This window comes from Sus scrofa, chromosome 17 (genome assembly GCF_000003025.6).
Source record: "Sus scrofa isolate TJ Tabasco breed Duroc chromosome 17, Sscrofa11.1, whole genome shotgun sequence".
In the NCBI taxonomy this organism is placed as follows: Eukaryota; Metazoa; Chordata; class Mammalia; order Artiodactyla; family Suidae; genus Sus; species Sus scrofa.
Window position 1 is genome coordinate 57059959 of NC_010459.5, and position 25608 is coordinate 57085566.

The window sequence follows — 25608 nt, forward strand, 5'->3', positions numbered from 1 at the left end:
AACCCATGTCCTCATGGATGCTAGTCAGGTTCGTTACCACTGAGCCACAGCGAGAACTCCTGTTTTTTGTTTTTTGAGTTCTTGTCATGAAGAGGGTGGGCAGAAAGGGGAGAAAATCATTTCAGGAGGGGTCTCTTCAGAAGTGGTTGGTGGACTCTGCTTTTCAGGCCCGGCATCCTTCCTGTTTTACTCTCTGCCACTTTTATGGTCTTTGGGAAGATTAAGCCTCAGGGAACTGCATAATATACAGCACAGGCAGCCTTAAACCTTTACATGTAAAAACAAGAGAAAAATTGAGCAGTGGACTGCCTGTTAGCAGGAAGGTTCTATTCCCAGCAAGTTGGAGGAATTCTCTCAAGATCCCTGTTAACCTCAAGATCGCCTTTAGGATACAGTCTGGGTGTTCCTGTCGGGGCGCAGCAGAAAAGAATCCGACCAGGAACCGTGAGGTTGAGGGTTCGATCCCTGGCCTCGCCCAGCGGGCCAAGGATCGGCATTGCCATGAGCTGTGGTGTAAGTCACAGACTTGGCTCATATCTGACATTGCTGTGGTATAGACTGGTGGCTACCACTCCGATTAGACCCCTAGCCTGGGACTCTCCATATGCCGTGGGTGGGCCCTAAAAAGACAAAAAGACCGAAAAAAAAGGATACAGTCCGAAGCAAAGTATTTCAAACAGCTTTACCTGGGATTTAGTTTTGTTCTCCTGCTTTACAAACAAGCACAGTAAGAGTCTGACCCCGGAGAGTGAGCAGTAGTTTCTTGTTGCTTCTGAGACCCATGGATGCTGCTACTTTATCTCGGCCTCCCTGGCCTGTCCCAGCCTGGTGGCTAATGGCCTCAGCCTCCTCCAGTGTGCCACTAAATCCCCGCTGGTGCTTCCCTGGATCTCATGCTGCTTCATTCCACTGTGCTGTTATTTATTTTTTTATCTCGTTACGATGATTTTGAGGTGGATTCTTCTGTTACGATGTTTGAGCCCATCGAGGGCAGGTATGTCTTTGAATTTGTGTTCTGTGAATTGACATTGAAATGAAATATAGGATGGCTTGTGTTCCAAGTAACTCAAAGAAGACTGAAGCTTCTTGGAGTTCCCACTATGGCACAGAGGCTTAAGGATCCAGTGTTGGCACTACTGTGGTGTAGATTTGATCCCTGGCCAGGGAACTTCCACATTCTGCAGGTGTGGCAAAAAAAAATTTTTTTTTCAATTAACTAGAATTTTAAAAATTAAGGTTCGCTTGGTGAGTCACTCCAGCCCCATTTCCAGCACCCAAAGCCCCCTGTGGTTGTGGCTGGCACTGGGCAGCTCACACACAGAAGGGTTCCACCGTCGCGGGAAGAGCTCTTAGCGCCGCAAGGCTGCAAAAACTGAGGACAGCCTTTGTAAGAAGTTGTGTTTCAACTCCAGGATTTCACTTCACCAAAGGAAATACCCTCTTCCTTGTTTGTCTCAGATTTGCTGGACAGAGCTACATTGTTCCCAGCTAAAAAGGACTGTTAGAGATAAGCATATTTTAATTTTCAGTGGGAGTTTGTTCTTTATTAGACTCTTATACGCAATAGTATCTTTAAGAAAAAATGTGTTATTGTTCTAACTTGAGTCTGGATCTAAGTGGTGGGGGATTTTAATTTTCAGCAGCTGTTTAGTGTGGTTGTTGGGCTCCAGGTGGCTTATCCAGACATTGGCAGGACTTTGAGTTATTTTTTTCTTTTGTGATTTTTTTTTTCTCAAAGCTGTAAAGGTAGCCTGTGGTCAATAGCAGAGTCTTGTCAGTAGCGTGTTTCTAGATTCATTTGCGGACTGACTCGTGTCCAGGGATTATTTTGCCATTCTTCTTTGGTGTGCATGTTCTCGAGTCTCCAGCTGAGGAAGCAGTGACACCAGTAAGCACGCAGACACGCCCTGTGACCTCCAGCTCAGGGGTTCAGTCTCCTATTAAGATGGCTCTCCCGCTGGAAGTGCCAGTGCGGTTCCTCGGGGACCTCTGCCTGCCCGAGCACTCTAAGTCTGTGCCACCTCTCCAAGCACGTGACCACCAGAGGCTCTGCGGAGTCAAACTGGCTGGCAAACAAAGACGGCGATTGAATGATCCAGGGCAAGTCTCCCGGGCCATACACACAGCTGTCCTGCACGTAGCGGCCTGCGAAGAGAACACAAAACTTAGCTGCCTTTGTTTCCCGTCTCTTTACATCCACGCAAAAAAGGGATGCCCGTCTTCCAAGGTCATCTGTGTGAGGCCTCTTTGTTTCCTGAGAGATCAGGCTACACATGGTTTCCCTGATGGCATTTCCCGGAGGAGCTTTGATGCTGATTTTGAATTTGCGAAGGAAGGGAAGTTTCATTCGCTTCGTGATCTCTGAAATGTTTACTGGCCACTTCAAATAAATACTGTAGTATTTTCGCTAGTCGTGAGCACAAGGGAGATGTAGCAGCACTCATTTTCCTGATAAAATCTACATTTTGATATCTCGTTTTTTTTTTTTTTTTAACGGTCACACCCGTGGGCCATGGCTGTGACCTCCACCACAGCTGTGGCGACACCAGATCCTTTAACCTACTGCACCAGGCCAGAAATCAAACCCGAGCTTCTACAGCAACCTGAGCCTCTGCAGTCAGATTCTTTTTTTTTAAGGGCCCCGCCTGTGGCATATGGCGGTTCCCAGGCTAGGAGTTGAATCGGAGCTGTAGCTGACAGCTTAGGCCACAGCCACAGCAATGCCAGATCCAAGCTGCATCTGTGACCTACACCACAGCCCACGGCAATGCCAGATCCTTAACCCACTGATGGAGGCCAGGGACTGAACCTGCTTCCTCATGGATGCTAGTCAGATTCCTTTCCGCTGAGCCATGAAGGAACTCCTGCAGTCAGATTCTTAACCTACTGCTCCACAGCAGGAGCTCCCTGATAGCTTCTGTTTCAAGTTCACAAGTATCTCCCTTGGTTGTGGGTAGTGCATGAGAATGACGTGGGTTTAAGTCAAGTCATTGCTTTCAACATTTTATTGGTTTTGCAGAGTGACTTTTGATGTAATAGAAGTAGTTCAAAATGGAATTACAGTTCGGATCCAGCACAGATTGGATGGCTTTGAGAGGAACTCAGTGGCACACCTTGATGTGCCTGATACCGTGCTTGGCTCTTCCTACGCTTGTAATCTTGTGATGAGGTCTCTGTCATCACCTTCCGTTTGCAGAGGAGGGAGCGCTCTGCTTAAGTCTGAGGGAAGGTTCTGATCATTTTGGAGACCTCGCTCTTTTTGTTCGTGTTTGTTTTTTAGGGCTGCACCTGCAGCGTATGGAGGTTCCCAGGCAGGGGTTGAATCGGAGCTGCAGCTGCCAACCTACACCACAGCCACAGCAATGCCAGATCCGAGCCGCAGCTGTGACATCCGTACACCGCAGCTAGCGGCAGCGCTGGATCCTTAACCCGCTGAGCGAGGCCAGGGATTGAACCCATGTCCTCATGGATGCTAATCCGGTTCGTTACCACTGCGCCATGACGGGAACGCTGGCCTTGCTCTTTTCTCTGCACAGTCCTCCCCTGCTCTCTCCCCACCCCAGCCCGTAATCCTACCTCCCCAAACCTGTCTTCAGGGAATATGTTAACAAAGTGTGGAACGGCACGCACAGAATGTCCAGTGTTGTTTGTAAGATTGAAACAAATCCAAAGGGCTTTCTGCTGGCTGAGCAGGCCTCGTGTGGTGAAGGGTAGAACTGGTCCATGGTGAGCCTTGTATCTGTGCAAGCTGGTGTCGTGGTGGGAATCTTTTGAACTGAGAGACTCTTGGTATGATATCATAGAATCTCAATAGAACTGGACTTACCCAACTGGAAGTGTAAACATGAAGACAGAAGTATGAAAAACTTAGGACGCAGGGAAAAAAGAATCAATGCCCCGCGGTTGTGGCTGCGTGCTCTCTAACTCAGGTGCTTCTGAACTGGGAGGGAACACAGATAGGTGGGACTTGTTCAGGGTTGTCTCAGTGCTGTGTTGGTGATTAAACATGACCCCTTTCCACCTGATAACACAGGGTGGCTGTTACTCTGTGCAGAGCCAGGCCGTCCGCGCCCACGGTGGCGGGGCACCTGGTTTGCGACTGTGGAAGTGACCTCCCTTCTCCGAGGCTGGGCTTCCTCGTCTGCAAAGTGTAAATAATGGTGGTTTCTACCTGCAGGTCCCTGTGAGTGTTGACGGCAGGCCCAGAGCTGGTCTCTGGAGGATCTGCCGCAGACCCTCTCGGGGCTGACTGAGTGCTGGCCGCGGCTGGCCTGTGCCGCTTTCCTGGTAGAAGCATGTGCACAGCGAAGCTAGTGATGGTGAGAACTGTCTGAACTGGTCACTTATAGGGAGTGATGGGTTTTGTGAAGATGTGCAGTAACCAGGCTCTTTTGCAAACATTATTGGAATACTCAGATTGCTCCTGTAAGAGTTCTGAGTCTTAACTTTCTCGGTGAATTGACAGCACTTTTCCTGACTTCTTACACCGTTTGTGAATCACTTTTTCAGGAAGCATCTGAACGCCTCCTTTTCTGAGCCTCTATTTGCCTGTCCTGTCCCATCATCCCCAGTGTGTCGTGACAACAAGCCACCTACTGGCTGAAGAAAGGCCAGGGTTGTTTGTTAGCCTGTCGTTTAACTGTCAGTGTCTTTCTGTGTGGCTCTCCCCCAAGTGAGTCATAGCTACTTAAAAAAAAATACGAGAAAATTATTCCAGCCCTTCTGACCTGGTACCCGTCAGGCGGGTGGCCTGTGCTCCTGGCAGCAGCAGGAATTGTTCGTCTTTGAACCATTCAGGTATTAGATTTTACGTTTTTTTTTTTTTTTTTTTTTTTTTTTTTGTCTACAACCTGTATCTTTGAGGTTGGGGGGGCGCGGTTTGCCACAGCATGCAAAAGTTCCTGGGCCAGGGATCAAACCCCCATCACAGCAGTGACAACACTCAATCTTTAACACTAGGCCACCAGGGAACTCCGAGGTCAGTCTTTAAAACAGCTTGAAAGCTGGGTGAGCCTAGTTTACTGTTATATGTCATCTGCTGTAGACAGATCACGTACAGATCTGTCTCCTGCGTTCTCAGTCCACCACGGCCCAGCGGAGGTCAGGCCCCTCCGTTCCCCTTCCCGTGGCTGTGCCCGGAGCAGCTGCCGTCTCTGCTGGGCTCAGGCATGTCGTGCTGTGAATTCCCCTGAGACTGCCTGCTCCTCTCGAGCATCTTCAAGCAAGGGGTTCAGGGGCGGGGGTGGGGTGGGGGCAGAGCCAGCCCAGGAGAGTAGGCACGAATAGCTCTCCAGGAGCCAGGTGCTAGGTCTTGGACCCAGGGGGCATTCTCCCCAAAACTGATGTGCCTCAGAGAGGACTCCTCTGCAGGCAGCTATTTCTCTTCCATTCTTCCCGGAATAGACGCTGCTCCCCTCCACCCCAAACCTTGCTTTGTGTATTGCCGCGGAGGTGAGACCTCTGGACGGCAGACAGAGGGGCAACAGAACTCCCAGTTCCTCGGGGACAGTCGCTTGAGGGCAAAGCCAAGAGCCCTGTTTTTAGTAAGAACTGCACAGAAAGTCGGGACCAGCCGAGCCGCGTGCACCTGTCGTACTCGGTGCTCTGTTCGAACAGAGAGACCCCGGGAGACCGGAGCTCATTTTAATACGTAATTGGATTTGCATTCTAGGAGAAGGTGGAAAAGGCCAGATAGCTCGTGTATTTCTGTCTTAAAACTTTAAAAGTTGCAACCCCGTCATATGTCCACTTTTTGAAAATCATCATCTCACATCTTACAATCTGTGTAGCTTTCTGTCTGAACATTATAATCAAAGGAAAAGTTTTTTTAAAATTGCCACTGTGCTAGTTGGATCATCACGAATTCCAGATTATTGTGCACACGATTGTCAGTCTTCTCCCGCTGTTAGCGAGGCAGCAGCTGTATGTTTTTTGTAAACGCGGAAGACATTCTGGGCTTGGGTTTTGTTTTTACCTTTACAGCCGTCACGAACCGTTCCCTCCTCGCTTCTCCATTTAACGGCGCGAACGTTTCCTTCCCAGCCAGCGTTCGGGGTGGAACCCGGAGCATCTAAGGGAAAAGACAGAGGCATCCGGTGAGAAGACTGAGGAACGTCCAGCCTCGGGCAGATGCGCATTGTCATCTGGGGAAGGCCGGCGCCGGGGCGGGCGAGGGTACCGCCCTGGAGGCAGCACTCGGGTGGAACCAGGTCTTCCGTTCCCTCTTTGCTTCATCCCTTCCTCCATCCCTAGCAACTCACTTAGTGTTGATGACATGCTCTTTGTGGTTATGTTGGGTTTCTTTGGATTATGTTTTCTCCGCAACAGCTCTCTGGGTTGATTTGAAAGGATTTTCAATGGATATGAGAGTTTACAGTAAGGTCTTAACCCATTTCTGCTAGATTCATTGTCTGTACTGTCGCCTAGACCAGTGAACTTAGCTGCTGAAGCGTGAAGCCGCATTCCCTATAGGAGCCAGTCAGCTTTGTACCAAGACAAATGAGCCCATTTTAAAGAGGGCATCAGGGCAGAGTTCCCATCATGGTGCAGCGGAAACAAATCCAACTAGTAACCATGGGGTGGCAGGTTTGATCCCTGGCCTTGCTCAGTGGGCTGAGATCCGGCATTGCCATGAGCTGTGGTGTAGGTCGCAGACGTGGCTCAGATCTGGCGTTGCTAGGTTGTGGTGCAGGCTGGCAGCTGCAGCTCCGATTCAACCCCTAGCCTGGGAACCTCCATATGCCGTGGGAGCGGCCCCAAAAAGCCAAAAAAAAAAAAAAAAAAAAGAAAGAAAGAAAGGTTGTTGGGGGAGTTCCTGTCATGGCGCAGCGGAAACGAATCCAACTAGTATCCATGAGGAGGCAGGTTCAATTCCTGGCCTTGTTCAGTGGGTAGGCAATCTGGTGTTGCTGTGAGCTATGTGTAGGTCCACTCACGGCTCGTTTTCCCCGTTGCTGTGGCTGTGGTGTAGGCTGGCAGCTAGAGCTCCATTCTGCCCCTAGCCTGGGAACTTCCACATTCCACAAGTGCAGCCCTAAAAAGCAAGAAAAAGTTAAAATTAAAGAAAAAAACGAGGGCATCAGATTTCCCTCCGCCTCTCAGAAAACCTATCTGTAATATCGTCTTTGCCACAAACAAAATTAGCCCGCTACCTGGCCCTAGTAGGTATCCAGCAGTATCTCATAAGTAAACAAAGAAAAGGAGAACTTTCCAAAGATCGGTGCTCACAATTTTCAAAAGACGCTATATGACGATAAGCAAAATGCTGGTCCTTCCTTCTGGAGAGGAAACAGAAGCAGCCAGCCTGGCTTGGGGACATGGCGCACGCTCTCAGCGACCGTCAGATCCCTAAAAGCAGAGAGCTCCCCGCAGACCCCAGGGGCAGATGGTCTTAGAACACGTGGAGCCGTCTACCAGGCCCAAGGGGAATCGCTGAAGGGGAGAGAATCTTCGGTGGAGGGGACGCCTCTGTCCCTGGCTCTGGCCTGAGCAGACCCTGTTTTGCTGGCTCGTTCTTACCTTTCAGTCGGTTCAGAGTCACCCAGTAGTGTCGCTCTGGGCCGTGGATGTCCTGGGACCACCGAAGCATGTCTTTGGCTCGGGTGTCTGTCAGCACGAACTCCACAAACTTCCTCGTGAGTACATAGGAAGCGCTTCCAAAGTAAATTGTTAAGTTATGGGGCGGGTCGTCTCTGAATCTTTCGTTTGGAGATGCATAGATGTTTCCTTCGGGAGTGAATTCGCGATGAGTTTGGCTTGTCTTGGATTTATTGCTTGGTGGCTGGATTACTCCAGGAGTGATGTTTTTATCATTCCATTTGCTTCTGATGTAGCGTATGATGTCTTTGTTAGTTTTGATCGGAAAATCCTGTCCACAAAGATTAATGACATGGCTCCATTGAAATTTGGAATGGACTAGATCTTTCATGCAATTGATTTCTGCCTGTAGTCTCCTAAAGCCAGTGTAAGCCACTTTCTCTCTCTTTGATGAAATAAAAATATTTTCAAAACAGTTAACCAGGGATTGCACAGCAGTCTTATACTTCTTTGGGGCCTTTGCATCAACATGGATACAGTAAACATTTTGGGGCAGATAAATAGCTCTGAGGAGCTGCACAAACAGAGCCAGCTCCTTATGAATAGTTACAATATATGCCAAAGGGAAGGTACCCTCTTCTGCAGACAGCGGTCTGGTTATGAAATGCAGCTCCCGGGAAATCCTGGAGCAATTTCCTGGTCTGTGTAAACGAGCAACTATTTCAGATCCGTGAGGATCTTTACAAAATTTTGCGATTTGGAGGGCCGCCTCTTTCCCTTCAAACAAAGCTGAGCATAATTCATCTGGATAAAAGCCACATTCCACTACTGCTGGGTGGGTGGGTCCCTCCTCTGGGTCCTCAGAAGTTGGATTCCTTAAATAAAGAAAAACAAAGATGCCAATGGCTGCGCACACGAGAATTCCAGGCTTTGTGGCTCGCAGCTGGCTCATGGTTTGCGCTCCAGTCACTTTCTTATTACCGTGGTTTGAAGTGTTTTCCTCTAAGTTTCCTAAAAGAACAACAGACAGTATTTAGAGTCTTGTAACTATATCCCCCCACCAATTTTATTGGCATGCACGTAGGTAAAGTGTATATAATTTGATCAGTTTTTATATCTGTTACACCGTGAAATCCTCACCACAATCACGCTAACAAGCAGTCCTCTTACCCCCTAGAATTTTCTTGAGCCCCTTTTACTCCTCCCTCTCCCCACCTTGTCGTCACGCACATGTTCTCGTCACTGTAGATTAGTTGGCAAGCCTGTAGTTTTTTATAAATGGAGCCATTCGTATGTACCTTTTTTGGCCCGGATTTTTTTCACGTAGGATAATGATTTTAAGATTTCATCCGTATCATTGCATTTATCACCATTTCCCCCTTTTATTGCTGAGCGGTATTCCGTGAAATGGACACGCCACAAGCCATTTATGTGCTCAGCTGCTGAAGGCCATCGAAGTTGCTTCCGGTTGTAGGATGTCATTGCAAGATGCCGTAGCGTTTGTGCACACGTCTTTGTCTAGACCTAGGTTTTTGTGTCTCTGGGGTGCATACCTAAGCATGAAATGGCTGGCTTACGTACAGGTGCGTGTTTAATGTCTTAAGAAACCGGAGTTCCCATCGTGGCACAGTGGTTAACGAATCCGACTAGGAACCATGAGGTTGCGGGTTCGGTCCCTGCCCTTGCTCAGTGGCTTAACAATCCGGCATTGCCGTGAGCTGTGGTGAAGGTTGCAGACGCGGCTGGGATCCTGAGTTGCTGTGGCTCTGGCATAGGCTGGTGGCTGCAGCTCCGATTCGACCCCTAGCCTGAGAACCTCCATATGCTGCAGGAGCAGCCCAAGAAATAGCAAAAAGACCAAAAAAAAAAAAGAAAGAAAGAAAGAAACCTCCAGGTTGTTTTCCAAAGTGGTTGTGTCATTTTGGATTCCCACCAGCAACATAGGAGAGCTCTGTTTCCTCTACAACTTCACCAACCCCGGGCGTGGTCACTGAAAATTTTTAACCATTCTAATAGGTGTGTAGGGGTAATTCATTGTAGTTTCACTTCGAATTTTCCTAATGACTAACGATGTTGAGCATAGTTTCGTGTGTTATTGACCTTATCTTGGCAGATAAAATCTAAGGTATTTATTTTGGACATAGATACTGTCCTATTCAGAATTTATCTTATGCCATTGTTCTGTATCATTGGTATGAGAATAAATCCTTGTAATAAAGGAAACCAGAAATTCTGTGATCACATAATTCAACTTGTAGAAATGAGTTTATGAGTTGTTTTCAGAAAAGGCTTCAGTGATTAATAACAAGATATCTTTAATAAAATTATTTAATAATAATTTAGTTGATGCTCTTGAACTCTATGGAGACATATGAATGGGTATAGCAGCCAAAAGTGACTGGAGGTGTTTTAATTATTTAATTATCAGGGGCATGCAAAGATCATCCTTTGGCATTTAAGCAAGAAAATTGGTCAGATAAAAGGTCTATATTGGAATTCCCTTCATGGCTCAGCGGTTAACAAACCTGACTATCATCCCTGAGGATGCGGGTTCGATCCCTGGCCTCAGTCAGTGGGTTAAGGATCCAGCGTTGCCTTGAGCTGTGGTGTAGGTTGCAGATGAAGCTCGGATCCCGCATTGCTGTGGCTGTGGCATAGGCGGGGGGCTACAGTTCAGATTGGACACCTAGCCTGGGAACCTTCATATGCCATGGGTGTGGTCCTAAAAAGAACAAAAAATACCTTTTATAAGCACAAGATCATCATAATCAACCCATCCATATCTGGTCTCTAAAATAGGCACAACCTATATCATAGAAAGAGAAATTCAATTGGAAATACCTTTTTGAAATGCAATGAAAAAGCTTTTAACTGCTTCTCTGTCAGGGATTTTGGTTGAAGGTAAACCATGTCCCCTAGTTTGTTACATTTTTCTTTGGCGTTTGACTTTAGTGTGGAAAGAGGGTTTGGGAGATTTTTTGGATTGTTGTCTTTTTTTTTTTTTTTTTTTTTGTCTTTTGTCTTTTGTCTTTTTAGGGCTGCACCTGAGGCACATGGAGGTTCCCAGGCTAGGGGTCGAATCAGAGCTACAGCTGTCGGCCCCAGCCACAGCCACAGCAACTCGGGATCTGAACTGCATCTGCGACCTACACCACAGCTCATGGCAACACTGGATCCTTAACCCACTGAGCGAGGCCAGGGGTTGAACCCGAAACCTCACCGTTCCTAGTCAGATTCATTTCCACTGCACCACGACGGGAACTCCGTGGATTGTTGTCTTGATTGTTATTTTTAAGCTTATGGTCAAAGTAAAACCTTCTGGTCTCATCACAGAAATGTTAGCCCGCTTCACTGACAAACTGCACCCCATGCAGAGCCCAGGGGATTGGATGTTTTCCGTAGTTTTAACAATTAAACGAAAATACATCCTGTGCATAGTCCATTGCCCTTCAGGGCAACACGTGGGCTAAGTGCTTTTCCTTTCCTCGCGTGTGTAGACAGGTGCAGGAGCTTAGTCGAGTGTTACTAGCTTGCTGCCTTTCTGCCTTTGGTTCTGTTAATCTGGTGTTCACCGTTGCCCAGTCGCATCTGCCTTTTGGCTCAAGTTCACTTTGAAATTTAGAAATAGGTGCGTGCTAGAATGCCCCTTGGTCACCGGCTTTATTGCCATTGTTTTAACACAAGGCTTTTCAATGGGGGTCAGGACAGCCTTGTAAAGAAGGCTTTGGAGACGCCACTGCTGTTGAATTGAAACAGTCCTTGCTGTTGCTTTAAGCTACATCTAGTGGAGAATAGGAAGATTCCCACAGGAATCAACTCTTTAGGGCCTGGCAGTTTTTCTTGTTTAAATTGTGCCGAATACCATGTTTCAGCTTTGCAGACATTTTGTAGCCTCGGTTCTTAGTGAGTTGTTGTTTTGTTTCTATAATGTGAAATCAACTTTTGTAGTCATTATGAAAGTGTAGTTATTAAACATGTGACTTTGTATCACTAAGTTAATTTCCAAGAAATGTAAGTGGTATTTTCCAAGTGAGGGCAACACGCAGCCCATTAAAAAAAAGTATAGTCTGGAGTTCCCTTGTGGTGCAGTGGGTTAAGGACCCAGCGTTGTCAACTACACCAGCTTGACTGGCTGCTGAGGCACAGGTTCAGTCCCTGACCTTGGAACTTCCATATGACTCGGTGTGTTCACAAAAAGAAAGTGATTTTGAAATCGAACTGATTTTGAACTATTTTTTTTTCCTCCACAGAAAGTTGTATTTAAACTATTTATTTTAAAGGCTTTAGAAAGAGTGGCAGTCACCCTTGTGTATCATGGAGCAGATACAGAAGCTCTTTTGCTCAGATCAGACCTTTTTTTTTTACATTCCAGTATTGTTTCTTTGTGTACTACTGAAATTACAAATGATTTCTAAAATCTCTAAAATTGTATGTGTGTAAGAATTTTTTAAGGGTTTTTTTCATGTACAGTCATTCCTTAAATTATCTTTCCTGGGCCTTAAGTGTTTTGATATTCCTTTAGTTTATTATATCTGCAGCCTTTAACGAATAGCATCATTAAAATATATATAGTGTCCAGTAGAATTAAATAGCTTTCAAATGAGGAATGATGTTTTGAAGATCACACATTCAGCTGACTGAGGATGTGGCATCCAAGAGACTTTGTAGACTATTTTTCAGTAGAAGTAATTACCAAAGCTGTGGCTGAGGATGGTGTTAAATTTTTTTTCCTTTTTATGATGCTAGAAATCACAAAGGTTTCCAATTACAGTTCTCAGAAGATTATTTTACCTTTTATGTTTTTTTCCAAGCGTAAAATATTCCCAAGGAGTTGTTGCAAAATACATTGCTCTCCTAGTTATTAGTGAGTATATTTTCTTCTTTCGCCTTCTGCAGGTTCCCCTCTCCCCATCCTCCCAACAAGCCCTCACAGCCAGAACCCAAAGTCAGCAACCTAGCTTTGGTATCAGGTATTACCAGCAGAACATGTAAGGCAGTCACCACTTCTCATGACGGGATTTTTTTTTTTTTTTGTCTTTTTTTTTCTTTGTCTTTTTGTTGTTGTTGTTGTTGCTATTTCTTGGGCCGCTCCCACGGCATATGGAGGTTCCCAGGCTAGGGGTTGAATCGGAGCTGTAGCCACCGGCCTACGCCAGAGCCACAGCAATGCGGGATCCGAGCCGCGTCTGCAACCTACACCACAGCTCACGGCAACGCCGGATTGTTAACCCACTGAGCAAGGGCAGGGACCGAACCCGCAACCTCATGGTTCCTAGTCGGACTCGTTAACCACTGCGCCACAACGGGAACTCCTCTCATGATGGGATTTAATTTGCTATAAAGACTTTTCAGGGGGATTGGCAGCATCCCAAATAAATTAATTCTTTTTGCTGCATATTTTATATGTATATTTTAAGGTAATTCCTTCCACTAACTAGGTAACAGGCATCTTTGAAGATAAACTTATAACATTTTGTTGCATATTCTAGAATATTCCTGTTTTAGAGCATTAACAGCAGCTTAACTGGATTAAACAGTATCGTCTTCATTTTCTGGACTGCAGATGGGGTGTGTAATAGCACCTGCCTCACAGGGACCCCGGGACAGGAGTGTGGGACCAGATTCACGAGAGTTCCGTGCCGCGATTGGCTGGGGGAGGGAGGTGCTCGGTGCTTGCGTGGGGTGGGGGCTTGTGTCCACCACCCCCAGAGTAGGGAGACCCTCAGGTCTTAGATGTCGGTTCTCTCTCCATTTCCTGTGTGTTGGTCCAAAAAAATTCACCATAGCTGCGGCAATGAATATTTTGTGTTATTTTTGTCATCTCTGGGCATAGAGTGGTGTCCAAAGCACCATATGAGTTAAGTTTTTCTTGAATTATTTGAGCTTTATCGTATTAGACTAGTTTTGAATTCAGAGTGTCCACCTGTCTAGTGAAGTACATGTCTTATTCCTAAAATGTGTGTGTGTGTCTTTAGCCACTTGGATGCAAAGGGGAAAACTACATTTTAGGATAGCTGCTCAAAACAATCACAACAAAGTAACGTTTTTATTATTGGCACAAAATGAGAATTGAGAGCTTGTCCATGTCCTCGAGGCTCAGTCATTATTTCCCATGTGAGGAACGAATAAATGGCCGTCTTTAAAATTTAAAATTTAAAAATCAAGTTGGTCCCACCCTTGAAAATATTCCACTTGCGTTTTCTTTGGCTTAAATAAAAAATGAGGACTCTTTTTGAGAGGACACTATGCCTGCTCCTTCTGCATTTTAGAATATTACTGATATGACAGCCGTGGAGGAGGCCAAGAAAAACAGATGACAACAGTAATGATACCTGCTCAGCCTGGACCGTGCAGGACCCCTGCGTAGTCAGTGCGGCTCTTCCCCGAAGACGGTCCTCCTGGTCCGGGGACGGAAACCCTGGCGGGACCTCGCCCGGCCTGCCCGGTCCGGTCTCGTCTCTCCCTGGCTTCTCTTGCGGCGGCTGCAGCTTAAATCACATGAGCAGAGTTGCCTGGCAGGTTTTGTTACCCTTTCCTCCCTGGAGGATTTCACTGACTCTGACCTGGAGGTTGAAACCTAGACACCCTGGCCTCGCTGAGCAGTTCTTTAGGACTGGATCACTGCCTTGCAGAATAAAACGAGGCAACAGCAGAACACAGCCGCCCACGTGAAGGGCGGTGCAGGGCAGTCCTCGAGTGGGGAAAGCGGGACGAGATCCCCACTGCCACGGGTCAGATTCTTTACGTGCTTTTGAACATGAGGCCACGTTTGGTTCTCGGACCCCTTTTCATTAAAGGGGTAAAGAAGCGTCATTTAAAAATTCATTTGTTTCCTAAATGGCATTTGGAGCCGTCAGGTGCTGGCGGCATGGCTCTCCAGAGGGCCAGCTGTTACCTGCCCCCGTCCCTCCCTCTGCAGGTGGGAGGTGGCATCTCCGTGCTCCGCCGGGCCTCCCCCCTCTCGTCACTCTCCACAGCCTCCCTCACTGGTCGAACATGCCCCCTTGCTTGCTGCTCCTCGCGTTAGGTTTACCCCAGAGGCATCTGGTGAGAATCCTGAGGCCGAGGGCCTCTCACCCCCTTGTACGACCTGAGCCGGGCTTCTAGTCAGAAGGGTCCAGCTTTTCTTCACCTGCTGTGGGCCCCTCCAGATGCCTGTTGCTCTTTTGCAGAACAGGTGTCACTGTTGCCTTAGGAGGATTTCTTAACTGGGCAGCTAGAGCCTCGGCTCCTGAAGCTTACTGGGGCTACTGCGGGCTGCACATGTGACCTATAGGCTTTTTATATAAAAACAGATTGTGCAGCCTTTCAGTGGGGGACCCTGTATGGTTTGTATGGAGATGTTAAGATTCTGGGAGTTGAGGGATTGATTTTATCCAGCAAGAGTCAAGACAGGCAGGAAAGGTCCTTATATGTGTGGAAAGGCCACTCTGCCAGCTTGTGAAGTGTTGCTGCAACTCTGCCCCCCTGGTCCCTGAGTGCTTGGTTTTTTGTTTTTTGCTTTTTAGGGCCACACCTGCGGCCTATGGAAGTTCCCAGGCTAGGGGTCGAACCAGAGCTGCAGCAGCCGGCCTGCACCACATCCACATGGGAGCCGAGCCGTGTCCATGACCTACAACACAGCTCATGACAAGCCTAGATCCTTTAACCCACTGAGTGAGCTAAGGATCGAAGCTGCATCCTCATGGATACTAGTCGGGCTTGTTACCACTGAGCCACAACAGGAATTTCCCTGAGTGCTTGTTTTAAATCATCCTGTGGGTGCCACCCAACTGGGCCTGGCAGGTCCGTTCACAGTGGCCTGTCCCCTTGGGGGGACGATCGGTGCTGGATTTCACCTGTCCCTCACCTCCTTAACCTGGAAGAAAGCAGTGGAAGAAATCACTGAGAAAAGGATGGGAGAGCTGCCCACAGGCACCTTTCTGCTCCCACCGCTCTACGAAAATGCCGAATGAAAACCAGCCATGCTGGAGAAGCCGTTGTAATAAATGGGCAAAGGTTAATAGGCTTACATTCATTTCTTATAAGTCATAAACACAGGAAACAGTTCCTCCGGTTATGATAGAGAATAACCAGAGTTCCCATCATGGCGCAGCGGAAATGAATCCGACTAGGAACCATGAGGTTGCCTGTTCGATCCCTGGCCTCGCTCAGTGGGTTAAGGATCTGGCATTGTGAGCTGTGGTGTAGGTTGCAGTCACAGCTTGGATCCTGCGTTGCTGTGGCTGTGGCGTAGGCCGGCAGCTGTAGCTCTGATTAGACCCCTAGCCTGGGAACCTCCATATGTCAAGGGAGCGACCCTAAACAAAAAAGGGGGGAGGGGCGAGAAAGAACAACCAAGTCTGAGAAGTGGCGTTTTTGGGTCAGAGACGCATGGAATTGGTTGTTCATCACAGTTATTATTTGTAAAAACAAAGATTGAGAAGCCCTATTTCATTTGTTTGTGATAGAAATATGCAGATATGTAGCATATGACCCTCAATTCTGTTCCCTTCAGCACTTTCCCGCTTTTTTTTTTCATTTTTTTATATTAACATCCAGAGGTCATATACAACTTCTAGTCTGCCTTTTTTTTAAACGTATGATAAGCATTTTTTTTTGTTGTCAAAAACTCTAAAATAATTATGTACTCTTTCATTTAAGGAATGTATTATGATTTTTTTAAGCCATTTCCCCCATTTTTTAGACATATAAGGTACAAGTGATAAAAGGAAGCAAAACTGAAAATAAATATATGCTTTCAACCATAGAGTGACAGTACACAGAGAACCCTGCATTGGCAGGAAACTACAAGCAAAGGGACAGGTCCGTCCCTTTGGACCAGCTGTGCCTTTGCAGCAGCCCTGCCCACCCCCCCACCCCCCTACCAGCCAGAGTGACCCACTCTGCCCTTTAACCCACGGAGAAGAGCCCCAGTCAGGCAACTGGCATCGTGCAGAAATCTGCTTCCTGTCCTGGTTTCACTTGCATTCATGAGTGAGCCACCCAACCCAAGGTCCGAGGGCCAGCAGAAGCCTGCCATGGTCGGGCGTGAACCAAGGACAGGTGACGGGGCCTGTAGGCAGCAGCAGGGCCATGTGCTCGGTCTCCAGGGGCTGCCTGCTCAGGTCCAGGCAATTGAGGCCCTGAGGGGGTGGCTTTGATATCAGTGGATCTTTTGAATTTTGGAGACAGCAATATTTAATGTGTGAGGTTCCTGACTTTTGTGTTCTTGGCAACTAATTCAACTTTAGAAATACAAGTCTGGGTGTTATCTTGTGGTGCAGCGGGTTGGGAGTCCATTGTTGTCACTGCAGCGCCTCAGGTCACTGCTGTGGCGTGGGTTCCATCCCTGGCCCAGAATCTTCCATATACCACAGGTGCAGCCAAAAAAGAAAAAGGAAGTACACCTCTTCAAGTAGCACACCACGGCTGTGCCAGGACGGGGCCAGAGCCGTCAGTAGACGGTGAACGAGCTGTGTGGGGGGGAAACTGATGCCTGCGGACACCTCGGGCTTTGGGGGGCACGGCGGGGAGGAATGGCAAAAAGAGCCCAGAAAGCCCTTGGCGATGAGAGCAAACGTGTGACTCCTTCAGCCTCTGGGTGTTGCGCTCAGGAGGGACCTAGACTCCAGAGCCCCGGCCCCAAGCCCCACCAGGCTTTATCTACCGCCTGATTCGGTGCCTGCAGCATCTTTTTCTTTCTCTCTCCGAGGAGGACACCCCCAGGGAAGGCTCTGCGCAGATCTCTGCAGCCGGGGCTTGGGGCGGGCGGTCCCTGCAGAGGGGCTGTCCCTGTTCCCCTCAGCCTCCCTGCGGTGATGCCCCCGAACAAGCACCTGTTCTTCAGAGGCAGCCCTGGCCAGACCGGACACCCCTTTCCTTTTTCCGGTAACTCCTCCCTGTGGCAGCGACCTCAGGATCTCTGGTCAGAGGAGGGGCTTTTCAATCGTGAAAATGTACCAGACCCACTGGAAAACGAGCCGACTTTGACCTGAAGCTGCGGGTTTCGGCCCTGGCACCGCAGTGCTGGACACGGGACGTAACCCCGCTAAGGCAGCGGCCGGGGAGAGTCATCGGATGGAGGCCGTGTTTCAGGAGGGGCTGGGAAAGCTTCGCAGCTTTTAGGAGAAAGAGCGCTTCCATGTCTTGTGTGGAGAAGATTTTCTTTCAAGGAGATCCTGGGCGCAGGGGGTCTCTTACTGTTACTGTTCTGGGCAGAGTAGGACTCACTGGGCTCGGCCTGTAGCCGTGCTCACGGCCCAGGTTCGTGCCGGCGATGCTTGGGGATGTGCTGCCCTCCGACGGTGAGGGACGGAGACCTGGCAGAGCCTGGAGAAGTCTGTGAGAGGCTTCCTGTGCTTTCTCCCAGCAAGGAAGACGCTCTGGTGTTTCCCGCCACCCCTTTGTAGCAGGGAGTGGGCCCGGTCCAGGATACCAGATCCCCAGCTGCTCGAGTCCCTTGTATAGAATGGTGAGGCGTTGGCTTATAACCTGCGTCTTCCCGTGTACTTTCATCATCTTTAAATACCTAGTGTGATACAAGTGCTACGTACATAGTTAAATACAATGTAAACGTTACGTAAATAGTTGCCACACACGAGTACTCAAGGCAACTGTTTACATGATAGTCATGTTTGATTTTTGGAACTTTCTAGAAATTTTTTCCCATATATTTTCTATGTGAAGTTGGTTGAATCCAAGGATGAGGAACTCAGGTATGCAGGGTAGGTGATATTTCTGCCCAAGGAAGCTAGTTAGAGACATGGTGCTGAGAGATACCTTGGCCCTCCGTCTATGTTGACACCCGTCGCTCTGCTCCAGGAAAGTGCGGACTGCAGCAGTAGCTGCTGCTGGCTGAGGGGTCAGGGCCCAGCCCTGTGCTAATTCCCTACAGTCTAGCCTTAATTCTCTCCTCCATCCCATCATGTTGGGAGTTCAGTTTATTCCCCACTCAACAGATGCGGCAGCTGAGGCCGAGGTCTGGGCAGTGGGACTCTGGAGAACCCACAGCAAGAACACACACCGGCTCCCCAGGCTGCCCCTGAAAATGCAGATCCCTTGTGGGAGTGACAGTTGTAGCTGCAGCCAGGAGAGGGCTGCAGTGCAGGCTGTGCCTCCAGATGGGTCCTTCCGCTCCTGCTGGGAGGAGCCCCTTCACCCTGATGGACCAACTGCCTGAACTCTAGAACAGTGGTTCTCAAAGCCTGGTTCCCCCACAGGCAGCATCAGCCAGACCTGGGAAAACATTAGAATTGCAAATTATCGGGTCCCACCCTAGAAGTCCTGAATCCGAAACGGGGAGGGGGGGGTCCCAGCGACTCCCCAGGAGGTTCTGATGGAAGGTCAAGTTCGCCCAGCTCTCTGTCTGGAATGGGCGATGCCCTGGGCTGCTTCCCTTTTCACCGTGGCTCTGCTGTGTGTGAGTCTCGCAGGCTCCTATTAAATCCGTCATCTTGAGATGAACCAGCAGTAGGTGCTCGGTGAGAATTGCTCATCCCTCCTTAAACGAATGTTTCCTAAACGTCCACCAGGTGCTTGGGTCTCTGCATGGGGCCCCTGCTTCTGAGCACCTAGAGGTCGGGTCCACTGGGGAGACCTGTGAGCGAAGAAGCCCAACACAATTAGGAAACGGGAGGAATGCTCCAGAAATTCAAGGTCCCAGGCCCAGCTGGGACCAGTCTTGCAGGCAGACCTGCCGTGCTAACCGTATCCAGAAACGGCCCCCAGCAGGACGCGGGCGCCAAGGCGCAGGCGGGAAAGCAGGCATTTCCCGAGGGCTTGCGCAGCAGGGCTCGGGCCAGGAGTGAGGGTCTGAGGGCCGTCTTGCTCCACGTGGTGACAGTTCCGTCTTCCCGCTTTTGCTCTCCCCAGTGCGGGGCCGCCTTCCAGGAGGACGATGTCATCGTGCTCAACGGCACCAAGGAGGATGTGGCGATGCTGCAGACGAGGATGGAGGAGCGGCGGCTGCGAGCCAAGCTGGGGAAGGTACCGGAGCCCTGGGGTCTGTCCCTCACCTGCTCGAGCTTGGGTGAGAGTAAAGTCTTCAGGTGCTGCCCAGCCGCGGCCCCTGCTCAGAGGCCAACCACCCACCTGCCGCCTCGGGGTCTGCAGCGACTGGGGCCGTTTTTATGACCCAGAAGTGCCTGGGCTTTGAAGCGTTTCCTGGGCTCGGGCGCACCCTGGCCGCGCTGTGGTTCCGCTCTGCTGCGCTCAGCTTCCCCATCCATGAGGGAGAGGGTAGCACCACCTGCCGGGACTGTCCGGGGAGGGTAGGCAAGACCCTGCTCAGGGTGCAGCCGAGGGCGAGGGGGCCTTCTTTGAGGTGGCCGCGGGCGCTGGTTTTAGGAGAGTCGCGCTTGGTGCTCCTAGCTGTAACGCAAGCAAGGGGAAAGTCACCCCCAGACCCCACCCCCAGCACATCTGAAGAGCTCACGCTGCCCGGGTTCGAATGTCCCCGAGTCACCGGAAGAGCTGGCTGGGGCCGGGGGCCTGCAGTTCCTGTCTGCTCCTGGGCATGCAGGTGTGGCCCCCCCCCACACACACCCCCAGCACTTCTTGTGGCGAGGAGCTCAGCCCCCACTGTGGGAGCCACTTCCTTGCCTTCCTGAGCCTCCCATGGGCGCCGGCCTCCAGCGGTGCCTGGGCTCCAGGAAGGGAGGGCAGCGATGTGCACTGACGCAGCAGCCCACGCTCTGGGTGTGCGGGGCGAAGGCTTTGTTTTGTGCCCTGGGTTTAGAGTCAGATTCCATGAGCCGTGGCGTCATACTGAATGATCTCATGGAACAAGCAGGCTCAAAACAAGTGATCGGCTAGAAAGTCATTTAATGTGCCGTTGATTCTGGATCCAGCAGTCAGTTTTGTTATTCTTGAGTATTTACAGGTGATGGTGCTAGTATTTTTTCATTCTTTAAAAAAGAAAATTTAGGAGTTCCCGTCGTGATGCAGCAGAAATGAATCTGAATAGGAACCACGAGGTTGTGGATTCGATCCTTGGCCTCACTCAGTGGGTTCAGGATCCGGCATTGCCGTGAGCTGTGGTGTAGGTCACAGATGCAGCTCGGATCTGGTGTTGCTGTGGCTCTGGTATAGGCCAGCGGCTATAGCTTCCATTCAACCCCTGACCTGGGAATCTCCATATGCCGCAGGTGCAGCCCTAAAAAGCAAAAAAAAAAAAAAAAAAAATTAGGTTCAGGGTATGTGTGGGAGAAATGTCATGTCATCACAAGGAAGGCAAAAGAATGCTTAAAATAGTAGAAAATTAACTTCAGTATCCTGAGGACATAAAATTGGGGGGGGGGATAGCCTGCCTATTTTTATGTTCCAGGTGTGCATTTACCAGTGATGTCATAATTGAAGATTTTTCAGGTTTTTTTGGAAAATTGCAATAGAGGAAAGGGCAGGACCATGGTATCTTGGAATAATACACACTTGATGGTACGAGGCTTGAAAAAGCTGCTGCTCAAGAATGTGTTCTAACTCTGTTGACAGTATTCTTTCTACGTACGGATCCAGAATCCTCAGAGCCAAACCATTTGCACTTCCTCCTTTTATCATTTTGCTCAGGTCGAAAATAAATAATGTGTGCGCACGGTTCTGTATGTACTACAGGACTGGGGCCCAAACCTTGGGATCAAAGGCCAGTAGACGCGTTCTGCTGAAGCAGTTTTATACGCGGTCGTTACGGCGTCCCTGAGAAATAGTTCAAGGGCCGTCTGTCATGTAAAGGGTGAGTTGAGGTTTAGAAGCGAATGGACAGAAGTGCCTTCATCCTAAGTTGGTTTTCTCCGTTACTGCCATCTCTTTACTATAAGAGCAAAAAAAAAAAAAAAAAAAGTTTGAGATATTCTTGACAAAGGACAATTGCCAAAAAGGATCTGCTTGTTCTTCGTTGCTACCATTGATCAAATTCCGTTTTTAGAAAGCACCAGAGGGAAAGGCTGTATTGTAGAGGAAGCTCCTGGACACGCTGGCGTGGTCGGTACCGTTCCCACTCTACGGAGTTGTCCCCTCTGTCCCGGGCCTCCTGCCAGGTTGTTCAAAGCCCAGTGGAACTATCATGTCCCTCTCGGCAGAATCCTCACCAAGCTTCTGGGCGCGGCTCTTGGCTACTGCTTCCAGGAAACAAAAATATTTCCCAAATATACCCGCAGCTGGAAACGGGACACAGCATTTCCCCTCTAGCTCCTTATTGCTCGTGCTTTTCATTCAGATGGCCTCGCTGTGATGGGGGGCTGAGGAAGGGGCCGTGTGCCGTATTTTCTTGCAGGACGAGGTATTACGTTCAGAGGTTTGAGTGCCTGTCTTGCGTGTGTGAGATGAATGGGACGCTGTGGTGTTTTGTACTGCGTTACAAAGCATATTGCACGTGTGTGTTACACATCCCAGGCCTCTGCCTGGGAAAGGTCTTGGTATTTTCTAGTGACAGGAGCCTTCGGAAACGATGAGGTTGCGTATCCTTAGCGCCACCTTTTGCACACATAGGAAAATGGCAGTAAACTCAACTCTGCGTGAACATGGTCTGTCGTCCTTGCCGTGTTCGAATCCGTCTAACACAGCTGTGTGGCTTTAGAATGGTTACCTTCATTTCTTAAATTTTGGCTGACTGCTATAACTATTATGAGCAACAGAATTCTAAGAGAAGTAGCCCAGAGTTGAGGAGAATTGGCTAAGAGTTCTTAGTACAGGCATCAGGTCCTTATAGTCAAGTAAACAAAGGTCGAAGCAGACAACTTTGAAGAAGTCTCCCTGGAATGGGTAAGATTTAGTACATGTTTATTCTGGCTGGACTTTATGTTTCTGTTTTGTTTTTCTGGTGGTGGGGTTTTTTTTTTGTTTGTTTGTTTTGGTTTTTTTGCCACACCCTGGGGCATGTGGAAGTTTCTAGGCCAGGAATTGAATCCGAGCCACAGCCGCAGCCTACACCACACCTAGGGCAATGACGGATCCTTAACTAACTGTACCAGGCCGGGGATCAAACCCACGCCTCATCAGTGATCCGAGCTGCTGCAGAGACAACACTGGGTCCTTAACCTGCTGCACCACAGTGGGAACTCCCCGGCTGGTCTTTATGTTATTTGTCATTGAACTGCTCTTTTGTACGCAGTAGACACCATTCCCACTGGCTGTTATCATTGAAATCTGTTGTCTTTGTTTGGATTTTTGAGAATATGGATTCTGGAGTGTAACTGCACAGCTGAGCAGGTCTCTCCAGATACACATTGTGTGAGGCAGGAGGGAAGCATGTGGGAAGGACCAGGGTTTAGGACTGGCGCCTATCAGAGTCTTCTTCAGAGTGAGCCCCGCCCCGAGTGAACCATGAGCCTCTCGTTGTGCCCCCAGGACGACGGGAGCCACAGCAACACCAAAATCAGTGAATCCAAGCACGTATCCTCCCTCCTCTTTCTTTTCACAGAAAACAAAGAAACCCAAGGCAGCAGAGTCTGTCTCAAAATCAGACATCAGTGAAGGTAAGACACTGAAAGAAGTCCTTAGTTTAGCCAAATAAAGGCCACAGGTCTGTTTGCCAAATAAGGTCCTGAATTTGTTTTGTTTTGCTTATTACTTTGTTGCTTTTGCAGAAGCCCCAGGACCATCAAAAATGAAGGCAGGGAAGCCTGAAGAAACCAGCCTTGATTCTCGAGAGAAGAAAACCAGCTCGGCTCCCAGAAGTGCAGGTGCGTCCTCCTGAGACAGCAGTGGGCCGCCTAGAAGGGGGGACACGTGGGTGGTTGTGTCAGTTTCGTTGGAGGGAGTTCGAAAACTCAAGCTCATCTCAGCTGCGTCTCTAAATCGTTCACTGGGTTCTCTTATCACCTCTCTAAGAAGCAGTTGACACACCTTAGAGCAGGAGCCCTGTCCTGGCTGAAGGGGTGTGGGCGCAAACACCAGCTGTCATGTGGCATCTACACCTGGTGCCAGGCTAACAAGGGGCGCAGAGACCGGCTCAGATGTGCCACTGACGCTGGTCGTGGACTCAGGGCAGTGGGCGCAGCAGCCCTGTCCCTCTCTGCTGGGGCTTTATGTCACCACATGTATCCTCAGGGCCCACCTGCCCTGCACCTGCCCCTTGACCAGGAGCCGTTGCCAGATAGTCCAGAGTTGAGTGCACTTCTCCCAAACACACTCTCTTTACAAGGAGAATAGTGTTTATTTCACAAAGAAGAAAAACGCGATTCATCAGGTGAAGGAACATGTAGTCTTGTGTTGCAAACGCAGGGTTCATGGGTTCCGGTCCTGCACGCGTGAGCCGCCCGGTCCCCTGGCCTCGGGATCTGGGCCGAGAACACAGCAAGTAGTGATGAGTGTGATTTTAAACGGCAGGCTCAGATATAGCGGCTTCGTGTGTTTTTAGGCCTTGGTGACGGAGGCGGTGCATCTCAGCATTCGTCCCTAGGGAGCAGGAGGGCAGTTCCCGCCTGGGACTCGAGAATGCTCGTCCCTTGTTTTGAGCGCGTGGTGTTTGGAATGCTCTGTGGTCCCGACCTTAAGGGCTTTGCGTTTTTCCAGCAGCACATGGGAGCTCTTCTGGAAAAGCCGGGAAGCCTGTGTGTGGAGCCCCAAAGAGGTCCATCGCGGACAGCGGAGAGTCGGAAGCTTACAAGTCCCTTTTCACGACCCACAGCTCCGCCAAGCGCTCCAAGGAGGAGTCGGCCCACTGGGTCACCCACACGTCCTACTGCTTCTGAAGCCCGCCCGCCGCCCCCAAGCCCTGTGCTGGCGGCTCTGTCTCCTCGGTTGCAGAGTCACGCCCCCTAAAGATTGGAGCCGGTGGGGACGCAGGGGGACCTGTAGGCCCCTGCCCTCGCCTCCCTGGGGCCCACGCTTGCCTCCGCCTGCCGGGCGCTTGGACCTTCCCACGGCCCCGAGAGCGTGTTGGCTGCACTGTTTGTGCTTAAAGTAATTAAAGATTCCAGATTCCTCAGGGGTGTGTGGTCAGCTCATTTTGATGAAAACGCTCATGGTTTTGCTGCCAGCGGTTAATTACTGAAATAAGCCGGGTGAAACTGAACTTGAGAAAGGACGGTTTCGAGTGCCTCCCGCCTGCAGGGCTGTGGGCGGCACGGCTGCGCCAGAGCAGAGCCACTGGGTCGGTTGAGTGCTTGGGGGTTTCTTGCTTTATGGCTTTGATGGCAGAGGAGATTTAGTTGGGCATCTGAGGATTTGGTACAAAAATAAAGTCGGTCTAAAGTCTCCTTTTTCTCTCATCTCTGTATTTGTCTTTCTTCCACTAACACTTGAGTAAGAAAATTGCTGCCGTTGTATTTCTGGCATAACGATTCCATGGCAGCATGTTTGCTCCACTCTCTCAGCAGAAGATTCTAAAAGGGGAGCTGCTCATGAAATTGGTGTGTTTTATCATCAAGTGCGTCGAAGTTAGCTATGAACGAAACTTTGAGACTGTATTAAGAATCAGGACTATCAGAGTTCCCGTCGTGGCCCAGCGGTTAATAGACCTGACTAGCATCCACGAGGACACGGATTCGATCCCTGGCCTCCCTTGGTGGGTTGAGGATCCGGTGTTGCCATGAGCTGTGGTGAAGATTGCAAACACGGCTCAGATCCTGCGTTGCTGTGGCTGTGGTGTAGGCCGGCAGCTGTAGCTCCGATTCGACCCCCTAGCCTGGGAATCTCCATGTGCCGTGGGTGTGGCCCTAAAGAGACAAAAAGACAAAAAAAAAAGAATCAGGAATATCTAGGTCTCAACACTGCCTGCTGGAGACAGTTGTGTTATTGAGATGCTTCTTTATACCATATCCAGGGCACTGGTTTCCATAAAAACAGGAGAAGGAGCTGGAGAAGGAAGGTCTGAGGAGGGGGCGGAAAGCCGAGCCCCCCCACCCCACCCCCCACCATGTCCCTGGCATCAACAGGGTGTGAAGGTGGGCCCAAGGACGTGTCCACACTGTGAATATAGAGGCATTTTAATCTGTTGTGGACTTTTCCAGAAAAAACCTGAAAATGACCTCTTTTCTTTCCCGGAGGGCCATTTATATACAGATAAGAACAGTTATAAGAGCAGTGCCTGTTTCCTAGGGAGTTCCTGTCGTGGCTCAGCGGTTAGCGAATCTGACTAGGAACCATGAGGTTGCG

The 25608-nt window shown here is 49.4% G+C and overlaps 2 protein-coding genes across 4 annotated transcripts in view; one reads left to right on the top strand and one right to left on the bottom strand.

Annotated features, from left to right (window-relative positions):
- RTFDC1 (replication termination factor 2 domain containing 1) overlaps positions 1 to 24719 on the top strand; it is a 43711-nt gene extending 18992 nt beyond the window's left edge. Inside the window, exons 6-9 of one of the 2 annotated variants that reach the window (NM_001110432.1) lie at positions 19390 to 19503; positions 22931 to 22985; positions 23097 to 23192; positions 24028 to 24710. In NM_001110432.1, the coding sequence (NP_001103902.1) occupies positions 19390 to 19503; positions 22931 to 22985; positions 23097 to 23192; positions 24028 to 24203 (441 nt within the window). In that variant the 3' untranslated portion in view covers positions 24204 to 24710. Of the gene's footprint in view, positions 1 to 19389; positions 19504 to 22930; positions 22986 to 23096; positions 23193 to 24024 lie in introns of both variants that reach the window. The other variant, XM_005673032.3, reaches the window with a different exon arrangement.
- GCNT7 (glucosaminyl (N-acetyl) transferase family member 7) lies at positions 1847 to 14679 on the bottom strand. Of its 2 annotated transcripts, XM_005673033.3 has the most exons (4): positions 13869 to 14679; positions 7519 to 8547; positions 5975 to 6070; positions 1847 to 2145 (listed from the first exon to the last, which is right to left on the bottom strand). In XM_005673033.3, the coding sequence occupies exons 2-4, from the start codon at positions 8486 to 8488 to the stop codon at positions 1922 to 1924; spliced, it is 1290 nt and encodes a 429-aa protein (XP_005673090.1). In that variant the 5' UTR covers positions 8489 to 8547; positions 13869 to 14679; the 3' UTR covers positions 1847 to 1921.